General features: G+C 43.4%; 1 protein-coding gene and 1 pseudogene across 31 annotated transcripts in view; one reads left to right on the forward strand and one right to left on the reverse strand.

The window, feature by feature from the left end:
- The window catches only part of LOC109477311 (serine/threonine-protein kinase WNK1-like), a 78322-nt gene extending 74939 nt beyond the window's left edge, over positions 1 to 3383 (forward strand). For 30 of the 31 annotated variants that reach the window (XM_019778443.1, XM_019778450.1, XM_019778449.1 and 27 more), the window contains 2 exons: positions 464 to 553; positions 938 to 3383. In XM_019778443.1, the coding sequence (XP_019634002.1) occupies positions 464 to 553; positions 938 to 1822 (975 nt within the window). In that variant the 3' untranslated portion in view covers positions 1823 to 3383. The remainder of the gene's footprint in view (positions 1 to 463; positions 554 to 937) is intronic. The other variant, XM_019778444.1, reaches the window with a different exon arrangement.
- Positions 3384 to 8786: 5403 nt separating this feature from the next.
- LOC109477316 overlaps positions 8787 to 10603 on the reverse strand; it is a 3015-nt pseudogene continuing 1198 nt past the window's right edge.

Raw genomic sequence — 10603 nt, forward strand, 5'->3', positions numbered from 1 at the left:
GGGATGGGCCCAGGCTAGGGTTAAACTATTACACTCTTTTACCTTTCTTTCCCTTTTGAAGTTTCTACCTGTAGTACTTGACAAGAGTCTTTGTCATCACCAGTTGACATGCCGGTTATAATTTGACCACTGGCAGACATCCTTTCCTTGTCCATGCATTCTAGTCAGGATGTCTTTGGGACAAAAGCATGCATGTTGTCGATAAAACATAAATGCTCAGAATCACGTTCTGTGAGTTACACAAAACTTTTCAAGGATTCTATTGTAGCATGCTGTGCTTTTTTTGTCTTTGAAATATGCTTTTTTGCTTTTTTTTTTGTTCAACTCAAAAGTTGCCATCGGTCACTGTGTTGCTAGTTGATTTTCATCCAAAATAGACCTGAAACTTTGCAAAATGCTTAATATACTCTTCCCTCCAGCTTTTCTGTTTGATTTCATGCCTTTTCTGTTGTTTTGCCATCAGTACAAGTCACTAGGCTACTCTGCGGAGTATAGCTTTGGATCCCCATCAGCCCGCTGGTATAGCTACTATACTCTGGATGACTTTAATAAGGTCTGAAGTACAGTATTACATTTCATGAAATTCAAGTCATCATGTTTTGTCTTACTCACCCCAACAACAAACGTTCATTCCACACCAAGTCCACTGTTCAATTGCAGAATTAAGTTCTTGGAAAATAGACTGTGCCTCCACATGTCCCACTCATGTTGACCTAACTCTCATTTGTTTTCATTGATTCATTTTACTAACTTTTGGCATCCACACATAAACTCAGCTGTAGATAACCATACATGTCGATGTCTGTTCACTGTTGATATCTGTTCCTGTTGAACATATCTGATTGTTCTGTTCCTGTAAACTGTGATTTGCGAGGATAGGTTTGAACAGATTTATTTGCGTTGCCTTGCTGACAAGTCTATGTCTACACTTCCTCAGGTGCAGCAGTTGCAGCAGGGTCAGATGCAGCAGCTGAACCAGGCCCCGGTGCAACAGCTGCAACAGGTGCAGCAGATGCAGCAGCAGGTGCAGACATCGGCCGCACAGGAGCCGGGGCCACCCGTTGTACAGGAGACCCAGAGTGGACCAACCACCCCGACCATGCTGCAGCAGCCGAGGATGGCAGCCTCCAAGTCTACCGAGTCTATCATGAGCACGGTGTCCAGTCAAGTCGATCTGCAAGCTCAGCAGGGGCAAGAAGCCAAGAAACTTACAGACCACCTGACCAAGTACGCCGACCTGGTGGACTGGGAGAACAAGAAGGGAGCGCCTCCCGTGATGGAGAAGCTGAGTCTGAACGCCATCCGGGAGGCTCAGATCCGGCAGGAGATGGAGAGCGGCTTCGCCGTGCCGCAGGCCGTGCAGCAAACCGTGCTGCATTCTGGGTCGTCGTCGGGCAGCACGCCGTCGAGCACGCCCAAGCTGGGGCGGAAGTCGGACAGCGAGGCGCCCTCGCAGAGGCAGCTGTCGAGCGGTAACATTCCCCAGTATGCCATGCCGCCGCCACAGATGCTGGCCGCTCACCAGCAGATGCTCGCCCACCAGCAGCAGATCCTGCAGCAGCAAGGGTTCGCCGACTTCTCCCAGATCAACCAGCAGACCTTCCCCGGGGCCATGCACGCAGACTTCACCCAGTACAATCAGCAGACCTTCCCCACGTCCCAGCCCGTGTACATCCCGCAGGGCATGGGAACGCAGCAGGCCTGGGGCGTGGTCCCTCCATCGGCAAGCCTACCGCAGCAGGCGTACCAACAGGCACAACAGCAGCCACCCTACAGCCACCTGCAGAAGGGCACCAGCAATCCGCCGTCCTCACAGAGATAGTATGCACAGGGCATCCACATATGATTAACAGGACGATACCAACAGACTTGTCATGTGGATGAAGTGGATGGAAAAAAAAAGACGGACTTGCACTTCGAATAATTCCTGTATGCATACACTGTTCTTGTATACCGAGTATACCAAACATGCTGCCAAATTAAAAACATGAATCCAGAGAAATGGACAATATACATGTAAATTTGCCTGAGAGAAAAAAAGAAGAAATAGTAGGCTAGAATCAACCCTGTTAACCATTGTAGCTATGTTACAACAGTGTGAGAAGCACACAGAACTCTAGAGCTGGGCTTGGCCAAATAAATACCTCTTCATTTTGATATGTCATCAGCTATGTGGAAAATGTATACTTAACTGTTTTTTTTTGGCAATACGTCTTGCTTTCTAGAGAGCTCAGACCTTGTTTCTTTTACTTGTAAAGCCATAGGTTTCGGTTGTGCTCAAAGAATGAAGTACCTGCATGTTAGATGCTGGTCAACCATGTACCATGTTACAGTTGTCGTGTAAGTGGTAACATTTCTATGACCCTGCCTTTTTTTGAGGTGTGAGCTTGAGTGTAAGTGACCGTCTGCCTGTCGTGAGTGTCGTGGTTTTTTGTAAACTTGACAAGCTTTCGAAGAGAGCGGATAGTCCGTGATGTGGATGTTTGTCAACTGTCAAGTCATTTTGACAGTTGCACACTCTAAAGGCTAGCTTGTGGTACTTGAAAAGCTGTATAGATTGTCTGAAAGTACTTAAGAATTGGGGATAGTTTTCTCTTTAGAGAGAAGCACAATTTTCTGTCATGACATCAAAGATATCCCCCCATTATGAAGTGTGACGACTTCTTACAGAATGTGATGTCAAGTTTGGCTTGAGTTGTGAAAGTATACTGTTTAACGTGAGCTTTCCCTAAAACGTTTTTGTGTATTTGAAGTGTATGCTACAGTCAGCACTGTGTGATACTGTGTGATACAATCTTCAAACACTAGTATGAATCTCCCTCTCTACATTTTTGGGCCACCAAGTGTTACTGCTATGTATTCCTTGGAACTTGTTTAATAGTCACTGACAATGGCTTGATCTCAAATGCCAAGTAAGCTGATGATTTTTTTCTTTTATTTAGCTCAGCATAAAAAAGAAAATGGTGGGAGTCACTGTTTCTGTGTTGGCCAATAGGAGAAGTTGTTTCATGTTGAAATGGGCCAATGATACGTAACCTTTGATGGCATCGTTAAGCAAATGAGAATTGGGCGAATTTTGCGGCCTGGGAAAGTGTTTTGAAGTTGGTTGTTTTATTATCCCAGTGGCCGCTAGAAAATGTCACCGAACAATTTTGGTTTGCGGCTTTGCCATCAGCCATGTGTTTAATATTAAAGCGTGTACTCATTAATAATCAATGCAACAATGCTGCAACGTTAAAAATGGCAGCGAAACATACAAAATGCCTTACCCTGTACAGCTCAAATGGGAAAAATGTGTGTATTAGGTAGATATGGTGCTTTATATAGCTAAATTTGGTAACCAAATTGTATGCAATGTATAAAGGTGTGACATGGATGCTCGACATTGCTTACCTTGCTTACAGTGAATGTTCCCATATTTCTGTACCTATCTCGAATATTATGCAATATCAAAAGGTTAAAAATTCTGTACAATTTCATCAAGAGTTTTGGCTGAAATGCTAGCTCCTTGTAACTATGATGGAATTTGAGCAGACTTGTACAAAAATTAATTGTTTTTGGATATCAGTATTATGATTAACCCTTGTATATAAAAATGCTACAGTTGTTGTTTTTTTCTTTGTAGTTACATGTACCTCACATTGTTGTAATGCTGCAGTTACAAATTGATCTTTAAAAAAAACATCAACATTGACTTTGAATCAGAAGCTACAGCTAGATACATTGTACCACTTCTTGAAAATGCTACATGCAACAGTAATGTAAATTCCTGGGCAAAATGAGGTTTATTCCCCCATTGCAGCAAAAGTGGAAGAATGTACAAAACCTTCAATTTTATTTTGTTCATATTTGATAGATTGTTAAATCCCATAACTGTATCCTATACGTGAAACACCACTGGGAAGGACATTTTTTCATTCTGAAATATTTGTTAAGGTGGACTATTCCATTGAAATTGCAGCAGAGGGGTGGTCATAACACCACTCCACTGCACGCATCCCCACTTGTTGTTCCAAATACAAATCTTCCCATGTCAATCCTACTCATTAAACAAAGCATCACCACCTCCCCCCAATTTTTATGGAATACTCCGAACTCTATTTGTACCTTCCAAACGACAACTGGACAGAAAATAGTCCCAACTTCCTTTTGACCAGGAATATTTCCTACGATAATGTTACAATAACCATGTTGTAATCTACTGTAATGCACAGCTACGGCTACGTAATTGTGGTACATGTACTACTGATTGCAAATCGCTGTTACTGACACATTTCTTGTTTTATGCAAACTTTAACATTTGAAGCCTGATATATACCACGCTCCAGAAGTTTGAATGGGGATGTACATGTTTTTTTTCTTTTTGTTTGGATGCACTTAAAGAATGACAATTGTGTTGTATTTTGGAAAATGTACACTGAACAGAAGCCTTCTGAAATGCATAGTGTGTAATAATGAGGAGTTTTTCCTGTCACCAAACAATGTTATCAGTTTCAGATAAATGCTGTAGTACAAAAGAACACAGAGCCAGAACCTTTAGTACATGTCAGGAATCCACTAACTAGCAATGATAACAATACAAGAAATACACAGAGGGATTGCTTCTACCCTCCGGCGAACACTTAGTATTCAAATCAGACTGTACCGGTTTTGTGAGAATAACTATTGAAGGCTTCTGCTGCACCTAATAAAAGTCGACCTGTGGATAATTTGTGTATAAACAGTGGGACCCAGTGGTGGGGCACGTTGTTGGGAGGGTCAAGCCAACTGGGGAAACGTTTCCCTCATTGAATTGCTTATTCCGCACATAACATGAATAAAGCAAGCAATGATGCGGACAGCAACGCACGTTGTTTTGTGTCGTCAGTTTGACCCAGATAAGGTAGACTAATTTAATTTGAGTCTAGGGAACTAGGAGTGGGCAGAAATGAAAATATAGTTGATTTTAAGCTGGACAGAGATCTCGGATAGTATACTGGTATATACTCGTACACAGATATGCCAAAGAAAAACAACGTCAACCACATCTTTAGCCCACTTACGTAAAGGCAAGTCTTTCTGTAGTTTGCTTTTAGAAACACGTACGTACAAATACACTCCAAGCAGGGGTTGGCAGGGAAGATTGTGACCTTTTTATCATATTCCCCGCGAAGCGACAGAAAAGGTCAAAATTTTCCCCACCAACCTCTGCTTCGAGAGTGCGTATACGTACAACCAGGTTAATTCTCCCTACGTCTGCTTGGCGCGCTATTGTAACGGACTTCGTCCACACACGTCCACTTTGTGGCTTTTGAAAAGTGCTGCTTAGAAACGACTGTTCCACATATGGAGACGGGTACGGAATGGCAAAGTTCTTTATTCACAACCACTTGTTGAACAAGTATATTCAATCATTCACCAACCTGATTAAATTATTTACGGAGGTCATCAGGGTGTGGATATTGTGTGTGCGTACAAGTGAAACCAAGGCCATTATACAGACCTGTAGTATAATGTCCTTGGTGAAACTAATAAAAAGATGCTTGCCAGGGTACGATCATGTACATTGTACTACCAAATGCTTGACAGTGTTAAAGGCACCCAATGCAATTTTAGGGAAATCCAAAACTCTTTTCAAAGTCAGTTTTCTGGTCATTCTTTAACTTGAGAAAATTGAATCAATCCTATTTCATAGAATACTGATATCTGTGAGGCAAAATGCGATGTCCCTGACAAAAAAAGGTTGCTTGTTTTGTATCGTAGCTATTTACGGGTGGTACCCAAAAATAAAGAGATGTTTCGCGTAGCTTGTTTTGGGGCTAATTCAAATGCTTTAGGTATGAAATGATGACAAAAGAACTGGCAGTAAATGTCAATATCAGACAAATTTCCTCATCCAGAATATTTTTCTTTTGGTGCCCTGAAATTACATCGGATGCCTTTTTGCTTCAGTCATTCATCAGAAGGACGCTACCCTTTTCGACGAAATGATTTATTGCTTTAATGAATTAATAACTGAACAACAGTAGCTACAATTCAATTACGAGCAGGAAGATCACGCGACTCCTCATTTCCACCAACGTCATAGCATAATGATCAACCATGAATAATCCATACCACAAGACAATATCATTACGATATGACGTACTTTGTTAAAAAAATTCGACGCAATTTCAGGAGGGAAAAAGAAATTATTCCTGGACGAGGAAATCTGTCTTATATTGACATGTACTGCCATTTCTTCACCCATTCGTCACCATATTGCTTGAAGCGTTTGAAATATCCTCCAAACAAGCTACAAGAAAAGTACCTGAACTTTTGTACCACAAATAAATAGCCAGAACCAGCCTACGATACGAAACAAGCAACCGTTTTCTGTCAGTGACATCCCAGTTTTGCTTTGCGGATATCTTCGCTATTTGATAGAGTTGATTCCCTTAAAAATGACCAGAAAATTGAAAATCCAGTTCTACTACCCTGAAATCGCTAGCCTGGTTGCCAGACCTCTTTTAGCTTCCGAGTATGTACTATAGAGGACATAAGACTCTGGTCTGGTAACCAGGCTATGAAATCGCTTTGTGTGCCAAGGTACCTGGCTTGACGTAGGAGACAGAGCCCAAGTGGCCAAGTCTTGACAAAAAAAATCTCCTCGGAGAGAAAAATGACGTCAACGTGGATTTTGCTGTGTGCTGCTTCTAAGGGCAACAAGTGAAGCTTACAGTTGACATATACAATGTACACCTGAGGCGTGCTTAGGCCATGTTAATTTGATTATATGGATGACATCCCCTAGGAACCCCAAAACTGATGCGAGCGTGCGAATAAAAAAAAGGTGCTTTCATTATGAAATCTACATGGTTTTGAAGGTTGAACAAATGACACAGAGTATGGTTTGGCGAATAATCTAGTCTTCAAATTCATTTCTTTACAGTTAGTAGAAATTCTTCAATCAGTGACTGTATTTTTGTAAGGTAGATTACGTACCTCCAATTTCTCCAATACAGTCACTGATTGAAGAATTTCTACTAACTGTTAATCCTACGTGACTGATGAACCTCTTCAACGATATTCATTTCTTTACATTTTCGTCTTTTTCGTTTAATTCTGGCATTCTACGACACTGGTATCGTTTTCCAATGTTTTTTGTTTCAACTCACGGTATACATTTGCTCATTTTGCAACTGTTTTGTACGATTTACAGTATGGTTGAAAACTTTTTTTTGGAAACGGCCGAAAATTCATGCGCGCGAGGATGTCATCCATATAATCAAATCAACGTGGCCTAGGGCGTGCTAATGTGAGTGGTGTTTGCCAAGTTTCAGTGACTGAACAATACACCGGATATGAGTTTTATTTTCATCTCCAAGCCCCAGAGGAATTCAGTCATGTACAACACAACATGTGCAAGAAACATGATATTAAATGGCGAATCAAAATAACATAAATCTACAACAAATGTTAGATCCATACTTAGTATGCATACATTAAATATTTGTGAACTCGGGATATTCCATTAAGACATTGAGGGGTGGATATGATTTTTTTCAACATCCTAACCCGTTGTTTGGATTTTCTTTCTTTTTCTTATTGTCAATATCTTTGTGCTCACTCTAATAGTACATATATTAAGATTGAGACAACCCCCCCAAATCGTTTAAATGGAATAACCCGAATTCACCATATGCTGTCGCACAATAACACTTCGTATAGCTGTGATAATATTTGATATGCAGTTAATAACGCTTCTGTTTATACTGATGTTGACATTTATGAAGTACTGGCTTTAATAAAATATATGAATCAACAAAACTACGTCATAAAATCACTGGAGCAAAGTTGCAAACATGTAACAGTTACGTTAATATGATTAATTAAGTGTACATCGATCTATTCCGGAACATAAATACATTGTTGACGGATACGGATATCTCGTAATATTTTGTCGAAAAGTTTGATACATGTCAAGGTCGACTTTTATCAACCAATTTTGAAATGAGAAGTACATATTTTTTAAAATTTCAAGTCAAAACATAGCACCACATTTTTGCGATACATACATCTAACGTCTAATCTTCAAGGAAACGTTGGGAAACTTAATCATTATGTTTTCCTGTCTTTTCGTTATCTCATACAGTTTGACATAGAAAAGGGCAGCGGGGAAAATATAACCATTTAGTCTCCCAACATCTACTTGGAGATTGACATACGTCTGCCCTAATTCCTCAGGAAGTGAACTATGAGCATAGAAAGGGCATGTTTCCTTTGGCAAACAAAAATGTACACACTTATGCCCTTCCTGAATATTTTTCTGTTGCCAAACGATATGTTTATTTTCTCGACTTACTATTTCACATGTGCTGTAAGTTTGTCAAAGTGGTTTCACTGTTGCACTGTACGTAGGTGAGCTCAAAGTCATGAGTATGCATGTGTCCCTAGCCTGGTGTTCAGTCTACCGTGGTTTCGGTGGGCTGTCTTCGGGCCTGTAGTAGTTCTCTGCCGCCCAGCTCAACTAGACTCCCGGTACTGCCCGACTCCTAGCTACCTAGCAAAACTCCTACCGGGTAGCCCAGTCGAGTTGGGCGGCAGGAAACTGCTACAGGCCCCGAGAGAGTTCGCCCAAACCGTGCGATAAACTGATGTCCTCTGATTCTGATGACTGAATTTTGGAGAATGCAGAACCGGATACCGGGGGTGCAGAAGGGAAGTGGTCGCGGTTTTGTTCCAACTTTGTTACGTGATTCGTATGATAACAACAATATCAATTACACAAATTTCCCCCTCTGTCTTGAAAGGTACATGCTGTCTAAAATTTTGCAACAAGCAAACCATTTACAGTTCACACAAACAAACAGCAAGGCACACAAGAAATGCAACAGGTGGTTGGGTGGCCTCGTGGAGGCTAGGGTCAGTCTCCAAAACACGAGAAGCGAAGGTCAAAGTCCCGACTATCAAACTACCACTTGGCACTACTCGCTACTTTTGAAACTGAATGCTGTATCTTCGTGAAGGCTGAGTCAATTGAAAAAACAGTTTATACTGGCTGCTTCTGGATAGTATGACTGTTGAGAGAGTTGTCTGTTTAGTCCCAACGGATGTTTTGGCCAATGTTTATCGCAAGTCGTTTAGCACTGTTCCATTATTTTGATACACAATGATAAATGTACAAATACAGAGATTAGTCAATGGTGTAGATCTTGACACAACTGTTCTCGCTTCTGTCGGAGACGACCAGTTTGCCGTCCGGAGTGATGGCCACTCCTTGCGGGTGCCAGAGTCCGTTATCCCGGGACAGGAGGTGGCGTACGAACGTCCCGTCCTTACTGAACTGCGACACCCGGTGGTTCTTACTGTCCGCCACGATGATGTTGTTGTGGTCGTCCGTGTGGACCGAGGTGGGGTAGTCGAAGTACCCGTCCCCGGACCCGTACAGCCCGAACTCGTACGCGAACTCCCCGTCTGGTCCGAACACCTTGACGATGTCGTTTCTCCAGTCGCTAACGATGACTTGGCTGTCACTGTTGGTGGTGACGCGGAGTTGGTTCCCGAAGAGTTGGTGTGAGGAGGAGGCGAGGGTGTGGACCGGGGTACCGTCCGGGAGCAGCACGAACACCTGCCAGCCGATGGTGACGATGATCCGGCCCAGCCTGTCCACCGCGATGCCCCGGGAAGGCTTGTCCTTCTCCCTGAACCCTTCCACGTTGATGGTGTCTTTCTCCTTGCCTTGATTGTCCAGCACGTGGATGGAGTGACCATCCCCAGTGACCAGCAGGTCACCGTTGTCCATGCAGGCCACGTCCCACGGTTCGAAGCCAAGGTTGATGGTTCCGTACAGGTTTTCCTCGTCCATCACCTGTAGGCGTTTGTTGCGGACGTCCGTGGCGATGATGAAGCCCTCGGTGTTGACGAAGACCGACGCCGCCCAGTCGAACTCTCCGTCCCCGCTCCCTCTCTTACCGAGAGCTGTGGACAGACGTGCGGTTCCCGTGGGGTTCAGCGTGCGGCTAGGTTTGGCGACGGGCTTTGGTGTGTACGTAACTGTTTCACTTTCGACAGACGGAATTGTCGGCACAGTCGGCCAGGGTTCCGGCATGGGCGTTCTGATAGACAAACTACCGAACAGGCGCCCCAGTTCCTCCGCCCCATCCGCGACATTCGAGCAAAATTGCAAGTCCATCAAAGAAGTGGAAACTTCGATCTTGCTTTTATTGTCGTCGTCTATGTAGCGCTGTAGCCTACCTGTCAGGTCACGTGCCTGGGTCAGTACCTCCATAGCAGTGCCACTCCGGTCCATGTTCTCGGCGAAGTGGACGAAGCTGTTGCGGAAGTTAGATTCTCCTCCGCCGCCTGCGCTGCCGAGTCAAGTTCCTTCTTACTGGCCGCGTACAGCGCCTGGATATGACTGATTTTAGCTCGCTTTAACTCTTCTATGGCGTCTATCAATTAGTTTCGCCCGAGCCTCTACCGTGCTTACAGTCTGGTCCCACCCGGGCCGTCCCTATTTCTGCTTCAGTGAATGCTATTTCTATTGAGTCTTTGCTTGTTGTAAGAAACGCGACTCCCCCGCGCTACAGGCAGCAGGCGCCTTACGTTCTTTTCTCCCTCTCCGCCACCTCCTCTATTTCCA

The sequence above is a fragment of the Branchiostoma belcheri genome, unplaced genomic scaffold (assembly GCF_001625305.1).
Source record: "Branchiostoma belcheri isolate BF01 breed outbred unplaced genomic scaffold, Haploidv18h27 scaffold4, whole genome shotgun sequence".
Classification (NCBI taxonomy): domain Eukaryota; kingdom Metazoa; phylum Chordata; class Leptocardii; order Amphioxiformes; family Branchiostomatidae; genus Branchiostoma; species Branchiostoma belcheri.